We start from the raw sequence: 23285 nt of genomic DNA, 5'->3' as shown, positions 1-23285 counted from the left end.
AATTCAGATTTGTTTGAAAATAAGCTTTGTGAAAGACATTGGTGCTGATTTATTTAAAAAAACTCCGGAAATATTAGGGCTTTGTATCAATTCAACAAGTTGCTGTAATGCCACGGGCAAGATCAGTGCTTGTTTGATTTCAAATGCACGGAACACTCAATAATAAAAAGGTAGTTTATGTCAAATAATCCACAAGCACAAGGATTTAGTAACCAGTTATTAAAACAACATGGGGAAGGTTGGGTTCCCGTTTTGCAAAATACCCTGATATGTTCAACTCTGATACAAACAAATCTCTTAAATCAAGCCTTTTATCTGTCCTTGTAAACGTTAGATTTATGCAGCAGGCTTATGAACCAGTTCAAATGACAAACATCGGCTGCAGCTAATTAATGTTATTCATCTTCCAGCTAAAAAACACTTGTGTCTGGTTAAAGTGAAGGCTGCGGTTTGTCTGCGGCAAGAAAACTCACTGGAGTTGAGGAGGATCATGGCCTTCAGACAGACGTACTCCTCCCTCTGAAGCTTCAGCTCACGAAACCGGGAGGTGGCTGCAAGCAGCATGTCGAAAATCTCCATGAAGCCCTCAACACACTGTCCCTCCTCCCTACAGAGACAGAGGAAAAAAAGTCAAACTGAAGAGAAAAGGAGGAGAGATTTGGAAAGGCAAGAGGAAAAAAAAAATTGATAAAAACAGAGGGCGAAGAGAGAAGAATCATACATATTTTTAAAAATGAAAAAGGAAATGGAAGACAGAAGAGATACAGGTCAGGATTGAGAGAGACACAAATATTCTGGTGCTCCATTTCTAAGTCTGATCTGAATTTTTGACTTCAATTCTTGACTTCACAGTTAGAAAATAGTTTTGAGAAGGGTTTAATTCATAAACACAGGAGAGACAACTATTTAGATCACCAGAATATTCCTGTCCTGTACTTTGCCTTTCAGAACATCTATAGAAAAAAAGACCATGGGGAAGAGAGGAGAAAGTCCAGCCAGGCTCTGTTCTTTATCCTTTATCTCTACTGCTATATTTACTTTTATTACTACTCACAAAATGTCTGTGTATAAAGGCCACTTTATTTACACCTGGCATTAAAGGTGGGAAAAGCAATTTATTTCCAAAGCATTGAAATTGACAGCAAATCAATAAATCAAACGCTGACACAAAGATGAAAAAAAAACACTACCACTACCACTGTGATGCAAATGTTTGCAGTGAACTGGAGACACTCATCACATCTGTTCCCAAAAACATATTCTGAGTGTTGATTGGCTACAAAAACATTAGCCCAATTATCTTCCCAAACTTATCACCTCCGACAAATTCAACAGCAAACGCCTCCCAACTAGGTGATTCACACCTAAAAATCTGTTTCATCTTCTGAAGCTGTAATTCAAACAAGAACAGTGAGTGAAAAAATTAAAAACAAGAGGCTGATTAAAGTGAATGTGAGAATGGTTAACAATATGTGACAGAGAGAAAATGAGAGGAGACCCAAAGGGCAGAGAGGGAGAGTCCTTTACAGGGGGGAAGTTAGAAAGTGACTACTTTCTGGCTGTTTGAGCCTCTGGTTGAGTGAGGATGGATGGATTTGCATCCAGGATGTTTTCCTGAGCTGTCCAAGGAGAAAGGGCTACCACAGGCTAAGGGGGACCACTCCACAGAGAAAAATAAGGCTGTGTTATGAAAACACACCAAGGTTAACCTAAGCCTATAGTGATAGTTTCCGTGGTAGTGGAGGAAGAGAGGTCAAACACTACTCAACCCACCAATCGAGGAAGAAAGACTGTTTCTATTGTCCTTATTTAAATTTACTCTTACTGCTGCTCCTCATCAACAAACCAAGACCAAAACCAACAATGAATATCGCCATTAACAAGCAATGTATGCATCACAGCCTGATATATCGTCTTCCTCTGGGCCGTAGAGCTCCTTTGTTGTCCAAAAACTATTAACACATCAATCAGTATGACTCAGTACGAACACACCGTCCTGCTGCCCCAAAGACTCACTAGAGCACCACATGTGGATTCATCCGCAACTGAAAGTAGTCCCCAACAAATGCACTATTTCGTCCCGTTTCAGCAACAAAAATGTTACTCCAGCAATTAAAACTGCAAAAGGGCACAAACAGTTCATTATAATGGAATTGTCACAGTCAGCAGATTAAGTTAGCTCCTTACAGATATTTTACCTCCAACCTGTCTAACCCAACACAGGTATTTTCAAAACCGTGACTTTTTCCACACGGTTTGGCCGTTCGTCCACACGGAAACAGTATCAGGTCACTGAAACCGAACATTTTTGAAAACCCCTGTCAGGGTGATGAATTAAAGAAACGCCGGTTCCACTGTTGTCGTGTAAACACTTTGCCTTGCGCCGTTATCCGCTGTGTTTGAGGTCAGATTGTGCAGTTCAGTAGTCATTGCCACTGCCTGCTTTGTTTACGTTTTCTAAGGCTCCGATTGGCCAACATGGCATGTACGGTTAAGGTTACATAACGTTACATTCAGTAGTATGTTAGTTAGCATTAGCTAACTAACATTACATTAGGATCGATCGACAGCCTACATTTTTCTGGATTCATTTTAGGTTTTGGAAAGGGAATAAATCCTACTTCTCCTTTCTCAACTGCTCTGGGTAGCGACTGTAACCATTATCATTTTACTACTACCACACCACCTTTTTAAATGTTTTGTGAACTACAGGTACAGCTGACAAACGACAGGAGTAAGTTTACTGGGGTTCATTAGAAAATCCAGACTGCTGGTGAAGCGGCAGTCCAGTGTGTTTACCATGAATACAAAGGGTGAACAGAAGTACCAGAAACAGCCAACTGTTGTCTGGCCAAAGTTGAAGGTCAGCGTGGAAGGGAACAGCAAGTGATAATAAGATTTTTGGCAAGAAAATAAGCTGGCAGTCCAAAAGAACTAGAGATTTATCTGCAGCAAATGTTGCTGATATCTTCACAGTTTCAAGGTCTGATGGGATGTGATGTCAGCTCATCTTCAGGGCGTATCAATGTGGGAAGATTACACTGTAACCACCATCACTGGTGTAATAAACACAGCAGCTGCACACGAGACTCACATTCAGAAAGAGCAGTTCACCCTTGTAGTGTACCTACTGATGGTTATTAATATTAATAATCGGAAATATCATGTCGTTTTGGGGCACTACCCAAACTTTGCTGTCCACCCAAGGCTTTAGGACTCCTTGGGTATAGCTAATAATTACACAATTCTTTACTAGTGATCAGTTAAATAATTGCTTAATCGTTTTAAATCAATTAAATCAGTCAGTCTCATATCAAAGTTGTGAATCCTCCAACCAGTGACCTGGATTTAAACAGTACACACAGACACCAAGTGAAGTTAAATATACCAAACACATAAAAACAATGATGATTAAACAACCAGGATGCAATCAATGAGAATAATGGAGTTCAATGTGAATTTAGTTGTTGTGGAAACAATTTGGGAATGCGAGAACTAATGAACGCAAGTTAAATGATCATAACTAAGTTCAATTTGGCTACGAGTTTTAGGACTAAAGCTAAAGGACATCACTTGGTCACAGAGCGCAGGGTTTGATTTTGCCTTACTGCTTGTTGGTTCTCTCAGTCGATTGGAAACTGAATAAGCATTTCCTCTTGGCCTCAGGTGAAGTTGCCAACGATGGTCGTTCAGACTTGGGTGGCTCTAACGACCATGACGACAGTCGTTACCACGGCCAGGGGAACTTACCACCAGCGGTATCAACGATCCAGCTGAGTTTCCCTACCAGTCAGTCAGAACTGAAGAAGTCTCTTGGATGAGTCTTCTAGTATCTTCAACCAAGTCCAGTTGCCCTTGACCTCAACCTTCGTTGGATATGTATGTAAAAATGTACCTGCAATAAACCTATGAGCATGATTTGAGACATTAGAAAATAATTTGGAAGCCAATCCTAATCCAATTTGCAACTTATAAAAGTGTGATGTAGAAACTTCAAGCTGCAAGTGCACAGACACAGAGTAGACTTTACAGTGAAGGAGACATCTTGTGTCCAGCAGGAAAACTTTAGAAATTAATTAATTGCTCATATTGATAGATTCTGGAAACCGTAATGAGCAAGAAGGAGTAGATGCCTTCCCTAAGGATTTTTATGTGGAAATTATACTTAAAAAAAAATAAAAATCTGATACATTAACGTTTAATTTGATTTTTAGACAGCTTCTGAAGTATCTCACCTACAATAACCTTAAAATACTGTAAGTAAAACATTTTCATTCAAAAGTACAAAAATTTCTGCTAGGTATCAAAACCTATAGTGCTCATCATGCAGCAGAGGGCTCCTTGTATTATATTATTAATTTATTAAAGCAATTTACTGTTGAAGCTAGTCATGGTGAAGCTACTACTTTATATGCCGTGTAGCTGAATGTATTACAAATACAATCTAATTTTGCAAAATATTTAGTGATTACAGCTTTCAAAGAGTACTCAAATATTTCCTTTTGTGTGAAGCACCAGAAAATGGACCAGAAAACACAGGTACCTCCTCAGAAATTTGCTCAAGTACAGTCCTTGAATAAAAGCATTTACCCATTTTCCACCACAGACCTACATATCCTGCTACTCTGAGTTTCTTTATTTGAATTACTTAGTGAGTAAGAACAGTGTTTCTGTTCATTGATTCTACCTTGCTGAACTCGAGGTAACGCTATTAATGAAATTCAACACTTCTAGCAGATGTTTCACAATAATAGCTTTTTTCCTAGAAAGCAAAGAGACTGCAAAACATTTCATGGAAATCTGAAACACACAACAAGCCTTAGTATGTGGGAGCAGAAGAGCCTGTCTCACAAAAACATTACCCAATGATTCTAAACCTGCACACTGGCCATGAACAACTTCATTAAAGCCTTTAGAGTCATAACAAATGACAATGTTATTTTCAGCTCAAATGTGGGTTCTTGACTTCTTAAGGAGAACTGTAGAAGAATTCTCTTTTGGTCTCATTTGGAAACAAATTTCAAATCTGATATATGTTGCAGACAGTGATGTCCAATGTCTCTTTCAACTCCCTCCCCTCCTCACAAAACAGCCATTGTGCCATTTATAACAGAAGGTATAAACATTTCCAAGCCTGCTCACCTGTTGAGTTTGAAGTCTGGAGAGAAGATGAGTTTTCCAGGGTAATCCACCGACCTCCACATCAGGCCCAACATCAGGATCTCTAGCCAGCAGCACTTCAGCAGGTGGATCTGGTCGGCTAGACTCAGGTCCACAAAGCCTGACAACATACCAAACAGAGACAAATAGTCTAGCTTTAGACCAGGAATTAACCTACCCCTCGTGTCCATATTCTGCCTGGATTCAGAAGCATATTATTAGTTGCAGGAGCATATTTACAGGATAAATTCACCTCAGAATGAAAAAAGCTTTTACAGACTGGGGATACAAAACCCAGTGTAAAAATTTCCCCCCAACATGGTGAAAACTTTATGGATGAAGAGACGAGTAAGATAAAGTACTCAGTGCATCAATACATTTCTCTGCTCTTGCTTTTCCTAGTTAGTCTTTTAGTCGATTCCTTTGGACAAGAAGAACTGTGAGGTATTGCCAATTATTTAGACAAAAGACTACATGAACATTGTTGCAAAAGACGCCAAGACTGGAAAATAAATCAGCAAATTTAAGATTATGACAAGTGATTTGAGTTTCAGCGGTCACATGACAGATGATACTTAATTTCCATGAAACAGACCGACAAAGACACATTTCTGCAGCAGCTGCTGCCAGTGGTCTTTGTTTTCACAACCCTCTCTTTGTGACTACAGAGAAAACTGTGCAGTTGGTCTACAGAGGTACATGTTCGTTTGGACTGATACTCACTCAGACTGATGCACATCTAAAGCTTCAGTGCGGTTTTAATTGACAGTGCTGCTTTCATCAGGATTCAGTGATTCGGTCTGGTTTACAGGTAGGTAAGCTACACAGGTGACGTTAACGAGTCACATGACAAACACCTCACGCTCAACCACCCCCCTTTCTGAATTTGCCTGAATGACTGTAGCACCACTTTCCCCACCACTCTTGGAATCAAAGCCTAAAGTGCAAAACACAACATGAAGAGAAAAAAAGGTGCCACAGAAAGAGAAACAGAAACAGGATACACAGGAACTGCATTTAACCATCAGCAATTAAAGTTGTCTTTGTATGTTGAAAAAAATCATTGTTGCATTTCTGTGTACTGACCTATTGTGCACTTTTGATTGAAATGTATTTCGGTAAAGACATGGGATAAGATATGTTTAGCCTAGCTTAGCAAAAAGACTGGGAGCAAGAGGGAACTGCTAGCTTCTATCAAACGAGTAAAAAATAACTATTCCCACTGTCTCTTATGTTTACCTTTATGATGAAGGAGTTTATTTAAAAAGGAATACTCCAACACTGACAAACAATGACATCAGTTTAATTTGTGTGCACTCAGTAAAGAGATTAAAGCAAGACTGGAAGCAGGGGACAAGGTGCCTTCCAACAACTCTAAAGCAAACAGAAAACAGGACTTTGTGGTTTAATGAGTATTTAACTTGTACTTTCTTGACTGAACAGTTATAGCTGGTATCTCAGGAGTCCCGTCTTCATCAAGAGGTTTGCTGTCTTTGCACACTTTCCTCACTCAAACCCAGCTGTTTCTCCCTCTTTCTAGTCATTGTTCTAAGCTAGGTTAAACATATTACAGAGAGCTATGCTAGATAGTTTTCCCAAACTAAATACATTTAGCCCATTTTATACTGAACGCACAAAGATCAAATTAATATCTATCTTCTCCCCGATCTTAAAAAGTATGTTGAAACTACTACAGTGAATTAAGCTTTTAAAATTAGCCAGCCATTATGAGTTATAGACAGAAACAGAAATGCATGTAATCTCAAAAAGCACCGCTACAGTAGTAGTTGTAACTACAATGACATCATTGAAAAGCCACTATGTATTTTGCCTGACAGCTCCTTGCTCACCTGTCTGTGCTTTCTGAGGTCTTTTATAAAGCAGACAATGCACACTCATTTTCACTTCTGTCTGAGTACAGAAAAAAAATCTGGGAAAATGGTCTCCTGGGAAGTCACCTGCTGGGATGAACACTGGCTGAGAGGAGGAGAGCAGAGGGAAAGAAAGAAAAGGAGAGGAGAACATATAAAAAGGTATAGGGAAGTGGAGAAAGAAAAACTGGATCAGTCAGTCAAGAAAGACTAATTGCAGCCTCTAACTATAGACATAAAAAGGTTAATAATTACCATAAAACTTTGATAGATAGCCCGGGCTTTTATTAGCTAAATTCACTGAATTGACCGTCATTCATTTGATCTAGCTCCGACAGACGGTATATGCACTTTTATTTTGTAGGTAAGGAAAACAAGGTAAGGAAAACAAACATACCCAACAACACGGTGCAGGATGAGAGACGTGTGGCAGAAGTTAGACAGAGCACTTCACATGACAGGTTTCATAACTTGGATTAATTTTTATGAAAAACTGTTTTGACTCTTTTGATTGGTGGACCCTCACAGACTAAAGGAAGATAAATAATCAGGAATGGACACATTCAGACTGAACGAGCGCTTCAAAGGTAACGGGAGTCAGCATTATTTTCTCTCCTACCATGCAGGTTACACCGGTAAATCTTTAAGAATTAGACTTTGGGGGGTCGTTGTTTTTGTTAAATGAATTGAACGACTGGATTGTGGAGAATCTAACCGATGTAACGATGTGCAGCATGTCCACACTGACACATTGATCATGTGTTTAAACATTAATATTTGTATTCACGATCTAAGCAGCTTAGAAGCAGCTAAAGCGGGCGACACCGCGGGGTTTAGGAGGTTTTATACATCCAAAGAACTTCTATAAAAACCAGACCAGGCGTTTAATGGAGACCTGCGTTTATTTGTTAAAACGCGTTCCCACACCAGGCCAGGAAACGGGGCAGGCGGCTGTTAATTGAAGTTTTAGGTTATATCCTACGAATTAGAAACGTTGTCTAAAAAAAGGAGAAGGTGAAATGTCAGTTGAACGAAAACATTTGTCAGGGAAAACACTGTTTTATTTATTAACATTTAAAAATTTTAATTATTTAATCTTAAGAAATTAAACTTGATTCAGAAAAAAAAATACTTTACAGTTGCGCCTCTGGAGTTTACATATTCATCTTGAACCAACTAAATATTTAATTAACAATTACATTTAGCTTTTCATTTACAATTAATTTGTTTTATTAAATAACAGTTAATTAGTTTTATTTAACAAAATCTCTGATTTGTTTTTGAACCTTTACATACAGAGGCTACAACTGAAACTGTGCTCAAGAAAAGACAAAGCATAACTACACTTACTTAAAATCTTACTGGACAAAATCTATTCAATGTCCAGTTTAGTCTGAGACACACAGTTGAACATTCATATTAAACGGTTCCAAGATTGGATGAGCTGAAAAATATGCAATGAGGATTCATCTCAAGATTAGACTTGACAGCTTTGATCTTACCAGGGATCTTTTTAGCCCAGCTGATCATGAGGACCAGTTCCTTGTCTGCCAGGTTGGTGAGGGACATCATCATGCTGGCCTCGGTGAAGGGCTTCTTCATGTCCTCCATGAGGTAGATCTCAGGGGGCTCCGCCTCCATGATGCGGGAGATGAACTCTTCTGGGCTCATGGCCGAGGGGTGGACATGGTTCGCCTGAGGGAGGGAGGTGAGCGGGGCAAGGGGAGCCTCAAGGTGGAGATGCCGCTGGGCACGAGAACCAAGCCCCATCCGGACCAAACCCCTGCCTGTGGGATCCCGAGGCTGGAGTCCACCACGGCGGTGTCGGGCTCCTCGATAGCTGCAGCGTTCACGCCTTACACCTGGTGTATTACGACAGCAGGAGAACTGGACTGTAAGGTGACATGGTTCTTGTTTCATGTGATCCAAAGTGATAAAACTAAATATCGGCTACCAGCAGCTTCAAAACAAGGATAAAAACATAAATCCACTTTCATCTTTCTTAAAAACACAGATATATCGGAAACTCCCCGACTATTAGCAGCAGGCTCTTTCTAGACCTCTGAGTGGAAGCTGGTTTGGGTGCAAAGACGTTTAAAAACACACTATGTTCCTTTTTCACTAAGACAAGTGTGGAAAACCCTGGTTCCCACCCCTGCTGAAGTGTTACAAAGGTTTGACCAGATTCCCAGAGTAATCAACCGTAGAAAGACTGACACGAACAATAAATGGCTTGAACTGACAAATTGACTAATTGCCTTCCCATACTCGAGAGAAATCTCAAGGTCAGCATCTCATTCTTACAAATAGTGGGATCAAAATTTCCTGGAAATCCCAGCAGACAAAAGTTCTGCTTTCAAGGGCAGACTGCCACTATCTGGAATCAGTTAGACAAATCTACAAGGAAATAAGTCGTGCAGATTTTCAAATTGCAAGCTCAAATCTGGACACCAGCACTCTTGACTGGATAAGAATGTGCAAGCTGCTATTTTGTTTTGGATTGTTTTATTGTTTGTGTCTTGTGGGTTGTTTTTAACATAGGGTATGAACCCAGAACCCTCAAATTGTGGAGATCTCTTCCATCCCTCAGAAGCTTTTGTCCAGTTGCTGTCAACCGAGTGGAGAAGCTTGGTTGTCATTTGCACAGCTTTGGTTTTTACTGAGCAGCTCTCTTTAATTGTTTGACCTTTTGGGAAATGTTTGGGACGTTTTTGGGACATATTCACTTTCTTGCAGAGACTAAGATGACTGATACCTCTGGACTATCTATCCTTTAAATATGAAGATACACAGGATGTTAAGAGACTATGGTTGGTCGGCCTCGGACTCTCTCGGGTGTTGGAGAAAGTTTTGTACATTTTAAAGCTAAATGCATCTATTTGGTACAACATTAAGAGGCTATCTATGAAGAACTTTGCACTCTTGTAAACAATGTTGAGCTCTAGTAAACTATTTAATCATAAACCCAGTGTAGAGCTATAAATGGTGATGAAACAGCAACAAATTTATTTGATGTTTTTCCAGCAACCCTAAATCAAAGAATAGAAAATAGAATAAGTAATTTCTTACTGTTTTTTTCCCTTTAAATGGACATGTTTCATACTTTCTGTGAATATAATCCAATTAATCTTATTTCCATCCTGTATAGACGCCTTATTTTGAAAACCCCACGTTGTCACATGTGTTCCCTCCTCGCGCTAAATTAATTAAGTCCGACCCAGTTTGATAAATAATGTGGTTCACAGACTTCACAGCCTCTCATACTGCAACACTTTGTAAAGAGAAACTGACAGGATAAAGTCTCTAACCTGCCTGTCAGCTCGCTCTGGGCCGCTTCATTTACCGTAAAGGCTTGAATACGTGTGCACTCCAAATTTAGCTTAATCTAGCTTAATTGCCTTCTCACAAACGAGTGACAGAAACAGACGGTTAGCGGTATCTGAAAAGAAAAGTGGTTGTCTCAAGTCGGATGGCAGTGTGAGCGTGCGAGCTCACAGCAGCGTCCACAAGACACGTTAGAGGTCTGTAATGTTGTTGATGTGTAAAAATATTTTCAGTTCATTTTGAAACTATGACGGAGCTAATTAGACTGTGGCGGGCCGCCATTGTCTCGTTAATTAATGGGAAACACTGATACACCCAGATGGTTAGCTAAACTTAGCATAAAGACCTGCAGCTGGCTGTCTGAAAGGGTTTTTCTAGTCTTAGTGCAGCTAGTTTGGGGCTGGCAGTAGCCTGTTAACGGTCAGACATGGTGGTATCCATCTTTTCATCGAACTCAAGGCAAGAAAGGGAAGCGTAACTACTAAAGTTCAAATGACACAATGAGCTCACAGGTAACACTCTTCAGCTTTCCTCTCTTGAGTGCTTAAACCTTAGTGTTGCTGTACAATGACAAAACAACCCAATTATTATAAAAAGGTGAGCACCTACCGCACTTCATCATGCCCACTTCGTAGCATTTACGTAAGCGGCAGGCCTGGCAGCTTTTACGGCGGTTCTTGTCGATAGTGCACTGATTTGTGGCGGGGCAGATGTAGTCATTGTGTCCTGAAAAAAGGAAAGACATGCTGCAGAATTCTTTTGGTGGATGAAGAAGAGGGATAAGTGGTGAGTAAACATGGACAGAAACACAGAGCGTGTACCCTGGATACTCCTCTTGAAGAAAGCCTTGCAGCCCTCGCAAGACCACACACCGTAGTGGTACCCGGACGCGTAGTCGTGGCACACAGCGCAGAAGTGCATGTCGGCTTTCCCTACCGCAGAAGAACACAAGGAGGAGTTCACGCCTTCCACTCCTTCCTCTAATCTCTTCCCCAGCGGCTTGTTACAACCGAGGATGGAGCTGCAGGAAGAAACACAGACTTGGTGAAAAGGGACAACTTGACATTTAGGATTGTCATTCACCTGTCATTAGTCTTTCAAGAGGTGCTCTTTCGCTGAAAATGTCTCCACAACCGCGTTTGAGTCAACTGGAAAATTCATCATTTAAACATAATGGTATAAATCTCCAGCATCCATCTACTGGTAGCACAGATATACAGACATACACAGTATAACTACAGAGAAAGAGATAAATCCTAAATCAACTGATGTGGTTAGAGTAAATAAAGTCAAATGAAGTCATCACACTGTGTCCACCTGTCTTCTGCATGTAGGTTTTCCTATCATCCAGTCATCTTAGCTGAAGCATATTTAAACCATCTTTGTTATTTTGCCTCTGCTGTCATTGCAGTCTATGTCATTACGTTCAACAACAACAATATATACAACTTGCAAAAGAATTAACGGGTGTCCGTCTTCAACCAACTGCAAATCTACTGTGTAATCAACCTTCTTGGCTGTCCTTGACTACGGAGATATTCTGTACTGTCATGCTGTCACATCAGCATTCAGCAGGTACATCCTGTGCAACACTGTGACGCTTTATCACAAATGACAAAATTTCTAATCAACATTGTTCTCTCTATACCTTAGTTGGATGGAGTCTAGAAGGAAAAGCCATCTCATGTTATTTATCTATAAAGCTCTAACTCACATCTCTTCTCTTCTTTAAATCTCGTAACTACAGTACACGATCCAGTCACTACCTAACGCAATGTTAGCACACCTGGGTTCAGGAACTGATTATCTGATTCTGTTTTTACTTTGCTTATTTTACTGGTGGTTGTTGTGGTTTATTGTTGTGGTTTATTGTTGTGGTGAATGTTTCTTGTACTCGAGTCAGTCTTGGAAAAGAGATTTTAACCTCAATAAATAAAGATGGAATAAAAAAACTAAGCCTCACTAGGGGGATCTGCGATTAGCTGGTATTAAAGCACCAGTCGGTAACAATTCCTCTCTCTCCGCTGCTCGTATCACTCCGCTAAGTCCCGCCCACCAAACCCCAATCTCAGCCTGCGTAGGGCACGCTCTCCCTGGAACAAGCCTCGCAAAGCCTCCTGTCCCTCTCACTTGCCGACTTATCTTCTCAAAGAAGCCCCTGCGACGCTTCGTGGCCTCAGGCTTCAGCGGCAGCTCAAACTTTATTCCCCACTGTTTGTCATCGTTCCTCTGTGCCAGCTGTCAATACCATCGCAATGACATTGAACATACTAAGCTCGAAACTCTGCGTGGAGCCAGGAGGTGATCACACGTTTTGTACTATACGCTGTTGTTGGCGAAGGATGGATGGGCAGATCTTTCATTCCTGCTTGTTGTTTCTCACACGTTGCGTTTGCTGCTGAAGATATTGAGCTCAACTTAGCGAGAGCACTGCAAAAACAGTCATGACACTACATCAGATTGCTCCTGGCTCTGATTGGTTGTTTTGTTCAGGGGTGGATACTTGCAAATGGCATAAGGAGCAGTAGGAGGATGCAGGTGTGTTTTTTTTTTAAACATATTATCTGTCGGGATATAGTGACAGCAAATATGAAAAAAAGTTATTTTTTAAAAGATTTTAAAAGAAAGACTACAGCAGCAGAGTTCTATCCCTATACATGTATCTAATTTACGGGGTTAATACCAAATTATTATTTTTGAAAAAAAAACGGCCGCTATTATGTTTTTCCAAATTGGGGTTTCTGTTTTGCATGAAAATAATCTTTAATTACACTGTGCTTCGCAAGTAGACAGTACAGTGCGTACTAATGTTGTCAGTATAGAAGAAATTCATGTTTACTAAATTAATGATGAGCCAACAGACGTCCATCAAAATGCATCTTCAAAATAATCTGAACAATTTAGCATGTTTTTTCCAAAGACTTATCCAATTGTTAAATTCATTATTAATTATTATTCCTTTATTTTGTGAAAGACCACTGAAGCATTTGCACCAGTTAGTAATATTTGCCCCTGCTGAGAATTGCTCTCCCAGTCCCATTTTGCTGGCAATTAAATAATGTCCATGAAATTTTATTTTATAGTATTTTTTAAACAGCATGCAGCTGAGGTCAGTCTCTGCTCCAGACCACTCTGTTGTAGCTCCGTTCTTCTGATCTTGTGGTACCTCTCTCTGTCTTGACAACAGGTTTGTGAAAGTTAGCTGATCTGAAAAGGTCTAATTTGATTAGTAGCATACATTTAAAGGAACATGCTCAGCTATGAGGCAAAGACAGCAAAGATATTTAAGATGTTTATCCCAAGCCACACCACATACTTAAGATTTGACTGCACTGTTACCCGAATACAAATATGAAGCCCCTTTTCTTTTGCAACAAAACATCTTTTATGACAGCATGGGACAAAGCCTCTCGAGGTCCATTTGAAAGACAGAACGTTACAGGCAGACGGTTTGTAGGTAGTATTGCTATAGTGTTTCCATCAGTGGGTAAGTGTTGGTAGATCTACCTGCTGGGGTTGATGCTGTGGGCTTTGGGCTCCGGCCAGTGTGCATGTGGGCTGGGTTCATTGTAGACAAGAGGCTGAGGGCAGCGCAGAGTCAGCGAGGGCATGTTGGGGTGGCTGTGGGAGGGCCAGAAGGCTGATGGGCTAAGGGGGGGGCACAGAGATGACGGGCTGTCAGTGATAGGCGGCCTGGCATAGCTCAGCACAGATGGGCTGTAGAAGGTCAGAGGTCCGTGGCTGTGGTTGTACTCGTGGCTACTGTCCGTGTACGGAGAGGGGATACAGACGGTGTGGCTGTCCATGCCCAGAGGTGGGCTGTACACGGCGGGCAGGAGTCCCGGGGAGCTCGGCCTCTGTGAGGCTTTGCTGGAGTCCACCTCCTGGAGCTGAAGCAGTGGTAACGGGTCAGCATCCAGCCCGGGGGAGGAGGCCATGTCAGGGAGAATCAACTGTATATGTTGACAGTGATGATGAATTTGATGACGCAGCTGGCTCCTCTATTGCATATTCTAGTGTAGACAAATCCTGGGGCAGAGGGGAGAGAAATACTGTGTTAGGGATAAAATATCAAATCCATATTTAAGTGTGGGTGGCGATGGAGCAATGGATAAGACGCCTGCCTTTGGTGTGAGAGACCCAGGTTCAGTCCCCCACTGTGACCCATCCGCCATTGTGTCCCTGAGCAAGACACTTAACCCCTCGTTGCTCCAGAGGTGTGCGACCTCTGACATGTATAGCAATTGTAAGTCCCGTTGGATAAAAGCGTCAGCTAAATTAATAAATGTAATTGTAAGCAAAACAACACAAGTTACACCATAAACACACAAAACAGTTGACTGACCAGGTCCCACCAAGCACTGATTTGGTGATCTGCAGGTTAAAAAGAAAAAGTAAAACCATTTTATTTTGGATGTTTTGGATTTTGTGTTTGGTTGAAAAGTCAAAGATTTATTTTTTTCTCATTTCATTCTAAATCAGGTCATCGCTACATGTTGAAATATATCTCCCAAAAAAAGTCTGATTAGCTAATCTAGAGAACAACAAGGAAAATGTGGACTTTGACATCTTGCTAATAGCGTACGTCTCTGACAGGGTAGGTTTTTTGTGCCATGCTGGCAGCGTGACTGTAGGGACGGCAATGTTGGTCAGTCGGTCCAACACTTTGCTCCAGACTGATATATTGAACTTGTTCTATTCACTGGATTGCCATGAAGACATTTGTGCCACAGGATGAGCTGTAATAACTTTTGGTGAACTCCTGGCACCATCAGTGCAAACTTAAAATGTGTAAAATGCTTTAATTTATCACCAAATACCTGCAAAAGTCAAGACATTACATTCAGTCGTAGATGTACTTTTAGTTTTGTTAGGGTGACTATGTTTTGCTTTTCAAAAAAAGAGGACAGTGAGGGCAGGAGGCAGAAAGGTTGGGGCTGGGAGGACTGGGAAGTAATTGGTGGCACTGTGGCAATGTGTAGGCTACTGCAGAGGCTCTATCCACCTGGAGAGTAACCAGCAGAAATCTGTGTAGTGCAGTAGTGCAATATTTAACAATAAATAAAATGACTATAAAAAGTTTAACGTTAGTATTATACTAATATATATATATATATATAAAAGTTTTCTGTCTTGTCAAGGTTTGATTCGGGTTAATAGCTCTTAGTGTATCCATTATAACTTCAGATGACAATATCATACATAGTTTATAACTGTTTCCAGTTACAGTTGTTACATGATGTTCTTATTAATTAAATCCTTGTGCAAGAACAATTGTCCACATGGTGGTTAGTCTCTAATTTGTCCTACTGACTTGTCAATCATAATCATCGAGTTCAACATTTCAAAAGTTTGCTGTAGCACCACATCAACCTTTTTTTAATGTCCACCCCATCCAGGCTGTGATTGGTCGGTTCATGAAAAGTGATACTTATGAGCAACTTTATGCACACGCTTGGATAAAATGAATGCTGACTGTAGAAAGCAGAAGCTGAATCCCGGACATTTTGGGCAATTTAGAAATCCCGGCTGGGGGCATTTTTTAGATCCCAAAAGAGGACATGTCTGGGAAAAAGAGCACATATGGTCACCCTAGTGAACATGGTATACATCAATTTAGCATGTTAACATTAGCATGTAACATAAAGCACAATTGTGCTTACATAGAACCTAACAACGCCCCTGGCGTGGCTGTGGACTCTTAAGGTGCTTTAAGGAAGGCTACGGTTGCGGTGCGGGGTAGTGATGGCGCAATGGATAAGACACATGCCTTTGATGTCTCCCTGCGACCCATCCACCAATGTGTCCCTGAGCAAGACACTTAACCCCTCGTTGCTCCAGAGGCGTGCGACCTCTGACATATATAGCAATTGTAAGTCGCTTTGGATAAAAGTGTCAGCTAAATGAATAAATGTAATGTATTGCAGCTCATGAATACACAGCTCTGTGCCGCTGCATTCAGAGTTTATGATGGTTAAACTTTTTTAAATTGACACTGATTCTCTTCGCAGGTAATTTAACTAGTATCTGGACTTCCCTGAATTATACACCTCTTTACCAGCAGATAAGAGACAGATCAGTGAAGAGAAACAGCACTGGAACAAAGTCAGATTCAAAGGCTGATTATCTGGTCTGAGACAATAAACAACATTTAAGATTCTAGTTAGCAAAACTTGAAATATTATTTGAGTCACATTGCTAACCATTTCCTCTATTTTAAGCTACAACCCACTCCATTCAGCTGAGTGATGAAATCATATCATAAGGATAGTATCAGTCTTTGGTGGTAGGCTGGTCGTACCAGAGGTAGCCATTAGATGCTGGGTTGTCGATGATACAAACTACAGAAAAGAGACCTTGCTGGGTGGCAGCCAGATGTCCAAAAACTGCATTCCTTTATTATTTTGCCATAATTCTGTCTGCATCAGGCTCTCTACCAAAATTAAGCTGTTGTGACTCAATTCAGTTCAATGGGAGTTAACAGGGCTCATCCTACCACCAGCTGTTGTGCTAATATTCAAGGACACTCAAGAATCCACATGAAAACACAAGATAACGGGATGTTTTTTTAATGGAGTGAACCACAGTCAGGGGGTAAAATGAGACCCTGCTGCTGCACAAGATGAGACAAAAAGAAGCACTAAGAAACACACTTACAGCCCTTTTAAATTTAACTCCAGGTTAACACTGTAGCTCCTGTCCCCCAAAAAGCTGGGGTTACTACTTTGCACGGTGTTTGAAACACCGCATGTTACTGCTGCTTGAAGACAAGACATGAGACTGCTACAACTCATGTACAATGTTCATTCACACCGTAAGCAACCACTGACTGCTTGTAATATCAATAATAGGACTGTGAATAGCGATGTCTCGTAATATATAATGATGTTTAAAAAACTATGAGCTAGTGAAACTAAACCCAACTTCATTTGCTGCACAGTTACACACTGAAGCAGTAAAGTAATCACAGTACACATAGGGCAGACAGTCACTACTTTGCAGACAGACGTCTCACCTTTCAGGCATTTTCAGCCGTCTTTATGTCTTCTTTACAACATCTATTCAAACATCAATGTCTTACAGAACTAAAGTACACAGAACACAATGGGCATCATGCGAGAACCACTCCTTAGAGCAGGTTTGTTCTTCAGTGGCACTTTTCTGTTCGGTTCCTGTGATAGCCTGCAACTATTGCCACTGCTATTTTTATTATGCTTTTGTCTGCTGATTTTGGACAGCAGACAAAAGCAAAAGATTTAGCTTATTCATTTTTTTGATCTTGGTGACATTTTTGTGAATGAAATAGGCCCACAAATGGGGGAGAACTAGCTTTGGTTATACTAGTGTTCAAATATAATAGCAGGTGGTATAACAGGTGGTATTCATCAAGTTGAAAGGAAGACAGGTTTTTGCATTTAAGAAGGTATGGTGAGCCTAACTTAGAATCCTCGTATGATCAAGCACCTCAGAAAAATTAAGAGACATTTAGGAGAGGGATACGGGTGTTTAGTGTCCATTGTATCCAAAAATAAGCTCTCTAATGAACCTATTTTGCCTGATGGTCATGGTTTCCTAATAAAACCCCCATAAAAGGGGTCATTCAGTTGTTGATTTAGTTCCTTGGGATCCATAGTTCCTGAAACTAAGCAGCCAAAATCCCACAGAATCACCACCAGTTACAGTAATTCACAGAATGTGCAAGCTCCTGATTAATATCAGATACCAAATCATTAACCCAAGGCTTTTGAGTGCTACATAATGTAACTGACTGACATGTGGACAGATGAAGAACATGTACTTTCTCTCTGAGTTTGATGAGCCAGGTAAAATGACGCAATAGCTTGCTGTGATGACGCAACAACTTGCTGTGATGACGCAACAACTTGCTGTGATGACGCAACAACTTGCTGTGTCAAAGGCGAAGAGAACAACTCTGTATTTATTGACAGTGTATATAAACCTGCAACGTTTGTTCCAGAGACAGAATATAAAAAACACAAAATGATTAGCCCGTCTGACCTCACGGTGACTAAACTGTGCCAGAGAAGCCATCAGCTGGTTAATCAGTGCGAGAGATCCAGCAGCACAGCGGTCAGTAGCTCTGCACAGTGAACATCAGATCACAAGTAGAAACACACAGCTGGGTCTGGGAGGTTTTGGTTTTAAGTGTCTTTTTGCATATGTTTGCTTTTGCATTTGATACTCCACAGCACAAAGAGAGAAGTCAAGACAAATTTGCCTCAAAGGGCTTTACAAAAAAAACCTTTAATGGGGAAAGAAACCTCAGGAAGAGCAACAGAGGAGAGATCCCTCTCCCAGGATAGACAGACATGTAATAGATGTCGTGTGCTGAGAAGAAATTCTTGAGTGCAGGAAATTCAGAGTGAGCTACTTTCATCTAAAGTACGGTGGCCCTGAACTGTACACAAAAAGCGATCCATTGAAGCTTTACCCCTAAAGTAATTCACATTAAAGTAAGCCTATACCTTTGCTGGATTGCAACAACTGTGGCCACAAATCACATTTACAATTTGCACATTTACAAATGATATGACGATGCTATAACATAAAGCTGTGTTCAGACCAAACACGAAGCAAATTTTCTCCTCACGTTACTCATGCGAATACGGCTAGTAGAGTGGTTTTTAGGAGTATATAGCAACCAAATCTCAATGAATCTCATCTTTCAGTAGTCTCTTTAAGAAGTTTATAAGTGAGCTTACAGGACACCTATAGCCCGCTCCTCATGTCTGCTATGGCTTACAGCTACATTACTGCTAGCTTAACACACCCAAGTAGGCACCAGGTTTGGACGAGGAAGAAGAACGATATCTGTGGCTCTGCTGCATCTTTTTTGTAAGATATATTTTTTCAAACTCTTCACTGAGTCCTACGATAGTGCAACAACTACCAACCTACACATCCAGAGGAAACAGGACAGCTGTTCTGTCTCTGCTGAATGTGGAAATCTGCAACCATTTGCTACCATAAAACTTCAGTTAAAAGCATCATAATTAGACACCTGTCTCAATTAGACGCCTGATCCTGTTTTTATAGACGTTTTTGGGATGTATAAAACCTCTTAAAGCCCACTTGAGCTAGCTTCAGCTGCTTAGATCGCACATACATAAATAAATGCTTAAAATTTTTGTCAATATAGACATGCTACACCTTACACGTCGATTAGATTACACAATTCAATGGTTCAATTCATTTAGTTTGATTCTATCAAAGGGTTGCCAACAGGAATGGACTAGGTCAGACCACCATGATCTGGTAACTGACATGTTGTCGCATTCCCCCCTTGTCTTTCATTGCTTTGCTGAGTTTTATGTATGTACACAACTTTGTAACTCTGTTTTTGTTAAGTGCTATATAAAGTGTTAGTATGGGTGGTGATGACGCAGTGGATAAGACGTATTCCTTTGGTGTGAGAGACCTGGGCCTGAGCAAGACACTTAACCCCTCGTTGCTCCAGAAGCGTGCGACCTCTGATATAAATACAAATTTTAAGTCGCTTTGGATAAAAGCGTCAGCTAAACGAATAAATATAAATTATGAAATAAGAAAAATTGCTAGCTATGAGAGGTTAAGGTCAGTTAACGTTTATTTAACTCTATTCACTATAGTTTTTTTTTTTTTCTTAGTTAAGCTGAATTTTACAGTACAAAAGAATCTGCCATTAACAGGCCAGTTACCCACAAAATATTAAACCAGCAAACCCTCTCATACTAAAATTATGCAGGATTGTTTCATCTCGCACTCTGTTTCAGTTATTCTGCTGTTACTTTGGTTGTGAGTGATGCTGTCAGTTAAATCCAATGAAAAGAAAATGTTTTTGTGTTCATGAAAGTTGAACTGTAAGAGCTAACACATAACCAGTTCAAGTTTAATAAACTTTTATACAGAGTGGCTGTGTGTCGGGGTGTTAAACTGTTACAGAGAATAAACACAAGATGCACAATAATAGAAATAATTATATTAGAACTAGCTGCCTACATTCAGGCTGACATTTCACACCTGAGTGTCTTCTCAGACTTGCCAGAATTAAACACTCACAGCACCATGTATCAAAAGACGCAGATGACAAAGATAAAATAAAGTACTTACTTCTTCAGGCTGTGTGGCTCAACAGTTAGGCTTTTACCCATTGACTATGTAAGAAAGCTGTTTTGTCAATATCTGTGCAGAAGTTTGAGCTTTGGACAGACCGGTGTTCATGGCAGCCTTCCATGGTAAACCAGGCAGGCAACTAAGGGTCAAAGGACAGTGTCTTAATACAACTGTTTTATTCCACCGATCTGGTCTTTAAATGAGCAGGCTTACAGGTCTCCTGCTTTCTTATTTTTTTTCTTACTTTTTTAATTTCTAACAAACAAAAAGTCCCAAAAGATATATTCAGATAAAGAGACAATTCAAGCAAGGGGACAATCCTCCGGATGGAGAAGGTGGAGCTATAGGAATACATTAAAAAACAGCTGTACGTGTCTAAAATATATAAATGGAGGAAAAGAGCTCATCCATTGCCACCACACAACTGAAAAACCATTAAAACACTCAGTTCTTCTATGGTATGGAGGACGGATCCTGACAGATTTAAAAATAAATACATAAATAAATAAATGTTCAATAAATAAATCGAACATTCAATAAAATACATAATAAATGGAGGCAGTAATTAAATTATACAGTGATACATAAATGTATATATCTCTTTTAATTAGCTTCTTTATTTATTCACCTTTGCATTAATTACTTCATTTATTGTCTGTTCTAATCTTCAACTTTATTTATTACTTATTTATGTCCGTTTTATTCTTCCTTTGCATTTTCTACCATATTTATTTCCTCAGTGGTATTTATTTCTGCCTGTCCTTTTTACATTTCTCTATGCATTTCTGCCTCATTATGCAAATGAGGAGGGGCTGTGTCTCAAGGGGTCAACTTCTCGCCTATTGGTGGACCAGTCAGACGGCAGAGGTCGACTCTACATGCACACACAGACAAGTTTGCGCCTCAAGCAGAGCCCAAGAGATGACTTCCTTCCGACCACTAAACTGCTTACTCTAACTAAACTCCTTAATGTCATTTTTTAATTCCAAAGTACTCAAAATTCACCAGCAACGGTGAATTTACCTCTCACAGTTTGTCTTTTTCAGTTCCCCCAACACCTCTTTCTTGTTCATTTTCAAGTTTCTCGCTTCCCTCTGTTGCTGAAATATTGGACATAAGGAAATTCAAAACCAACTACTTATCAGCTTGACCCTCTTCGTACAGTCTTAGTAAAAGCCTGCTCACCCTCTCTCTCTTCCCAAATAACTACCATTATACATTCCTCTCTCACATCTGGTATTGTTCCCTCGTCTCTAAAATCAGCTGCAATAACTCCTGTACTTAAGAAACCTGGTGCAGACCCCAACAATTTCAACAACTTCCATCCTATTTCTAACCTACCTTTTCTTTCTAAAATCCTCGAAAAAACAGTTGCATATCAGGTTCATGCACACATGTCTGACAATAACTTGAACAATTCCAATCTGGTTCCGTCCCTGCCATAGCAGAGAAAAAGCTCTGTCACCAATGATCTTCTCAAGGCAGCTGATTCCGGACTACTAACTATTCTCATCCTCCTTGATCTGAGGGCAGCCTTTGACACCATCTCTCATAATCTCCTCCTTGACAGATTAGTCTCTATTGCTTTCACTGATACACCCTTGGACTGGTTTAAATCTCTAAAGCAAATCTCTCTGGACGCACTGAGTTCATCCAACTCAAACATTTCAAATCAGAGCTGTCCCCTGTCACCAGGGCTCTGTCCTGGGGCCCCTTCTGTTCATCATCTATCTTCTTCCTCTTGGCCATATCTTCCGTAAATTTAACAACCATTTCCACTGCTATGCGGATGACACCCAGCTCTACCTTTCCACCAAACCTACCACAGATCCCCCACCCACCCCCGTCTCTGATCGGAAATCAAATCCTGGTTCTCCTGCAAATTCCTCAAACTTAACAGTCACAAAACCGAGGTTCTCCTCATTGGCACCAAATTCACTTTGACTAAATCTGACAGTTTTTCCCTTACCATTGACAACTCCCCAGTTTCCCCCTCCCCTCAGGTCAAGAGTCTGGGTGTGATCCTCGACAGCACACTTTCATTTCAAGCTCACATTAATAATATCACTCGGTCTGCATACTTCCATTTACGTAACCTTAATCACCTCCGACTGTCTCACTAGTACAGCCATTCTCGTTCACACATCCCGTATTGATTATTGTAATTCTGTTCTTGTTGGTCTTCCTCTCAAATCCATACATAAACTTCAACTGGTTCAGAACTCTGCTGCCCGTATCATCACCAGAACCCCTTCTATGAATCATATAACTCCTGTCCTTCAGCAGCCATATTGGCTCCCTGTTAAATACGCATTGATTTCAAGACTCTGCTCCTGACCTTCAAGGCCATTCATAACCTCGCTCCTCTGTATCTCACTGACCTCCTTCACATTAACACATCCACCCGTACTCTTAGGTCTTTATCTTCTATTCACCTCACTGTATCTCCTGCTCGTTTGACCACCTTGTTATCGATCTGTTGCTGTACTGTTTTTTTTATGTTTTGTGAGGTGACCTTGAGTGTTTAGGCGCCTATAAATAAAATGTATTATTCTACTAGGCGATCCCACTGTCTCTGCGCGGATCACGGACTGTCTATCCGACATATCTGCATGGATGAAGGCTTGCCACCTTCAACTAAACCTCTCTAAGACTGAACTCTTGGTCATTCCAGCCAAGCAATCTATCCACCATAACATCTAACTACAAATTGACTCCGCAACCATAACTCCAACCAGGGTGGTGAGAAACTTGGGTGTCATGATTGATGACCAGCTGTCCTTTTCAGACCATGTTGCTGCTGTCTCTCGGTCGTGC

General features: G+C 40.6%; 1 protein-coding gene across 2 annotated transcripts in view; it reads right to left on the bottom strand.

Moving 5' to 3' along the window:
- Positions 1 to 23285, bottom strand: part of esr2b (estrogen receptor 2b) — a 289048-nt gene that overhangs the window by 11670 nt on the left and 254093 nt on the right. The window contains exons 2-7 of one of the 2 annotated variants that reach the window (XM_046062558.1): positions 13863 to 14384; positions 11177 to 11376; positions 10965 to 11081; positions 8534 to 8893; positions 5143 to 5281; positions 474 to 607 (exon numbers count right to left, since the gene is read on the bottom strand). In XM_046062558.1, coding sequence (XP_045918514.1) covers positions 474 to 607; positions 5143 to 5281; positions 8534 to 8893; positions 10965 to 11081; positions 11177 to 11376; positions 13863 to 14293 — 1381 coding nt within the window. In that variant the 5' untranslated portion in view covers positions 14294 to 14384. The remainder of the gene's footprint in view (positions 1 to 473; positions 608 to 5142; positions 5282 to 8533; positions 8894 to 10964; positions 11082 to 11176; positions 11377 to 13862; positions 14385 to 23285) is intronic. The other variant, XM_046062559.1, reaches the window with a different exon arrangement.

The sequence above is a fragment of the Micropterus dolomieu genome, linkage group LG11, assembly GCF_021292245.1.
Source record: "Micropterus dolomieu isolate WLL.071019.BEF.003 ecotype Adirondacks linkage group LG11, ASM2129224v1, whole genome shotgun sequence".
NCBI lineage: Eukaryota > Metazoa > Chordata > Actinopteri > Centrarchiformes > Centrarchidae > Micropterus > Micropterus dolomieu.
The sequence above is the reverse complement of the archived record's forward strand: the minus strand, read 5'-3'. Positions and strand labels throughout refer to the sequence as shown.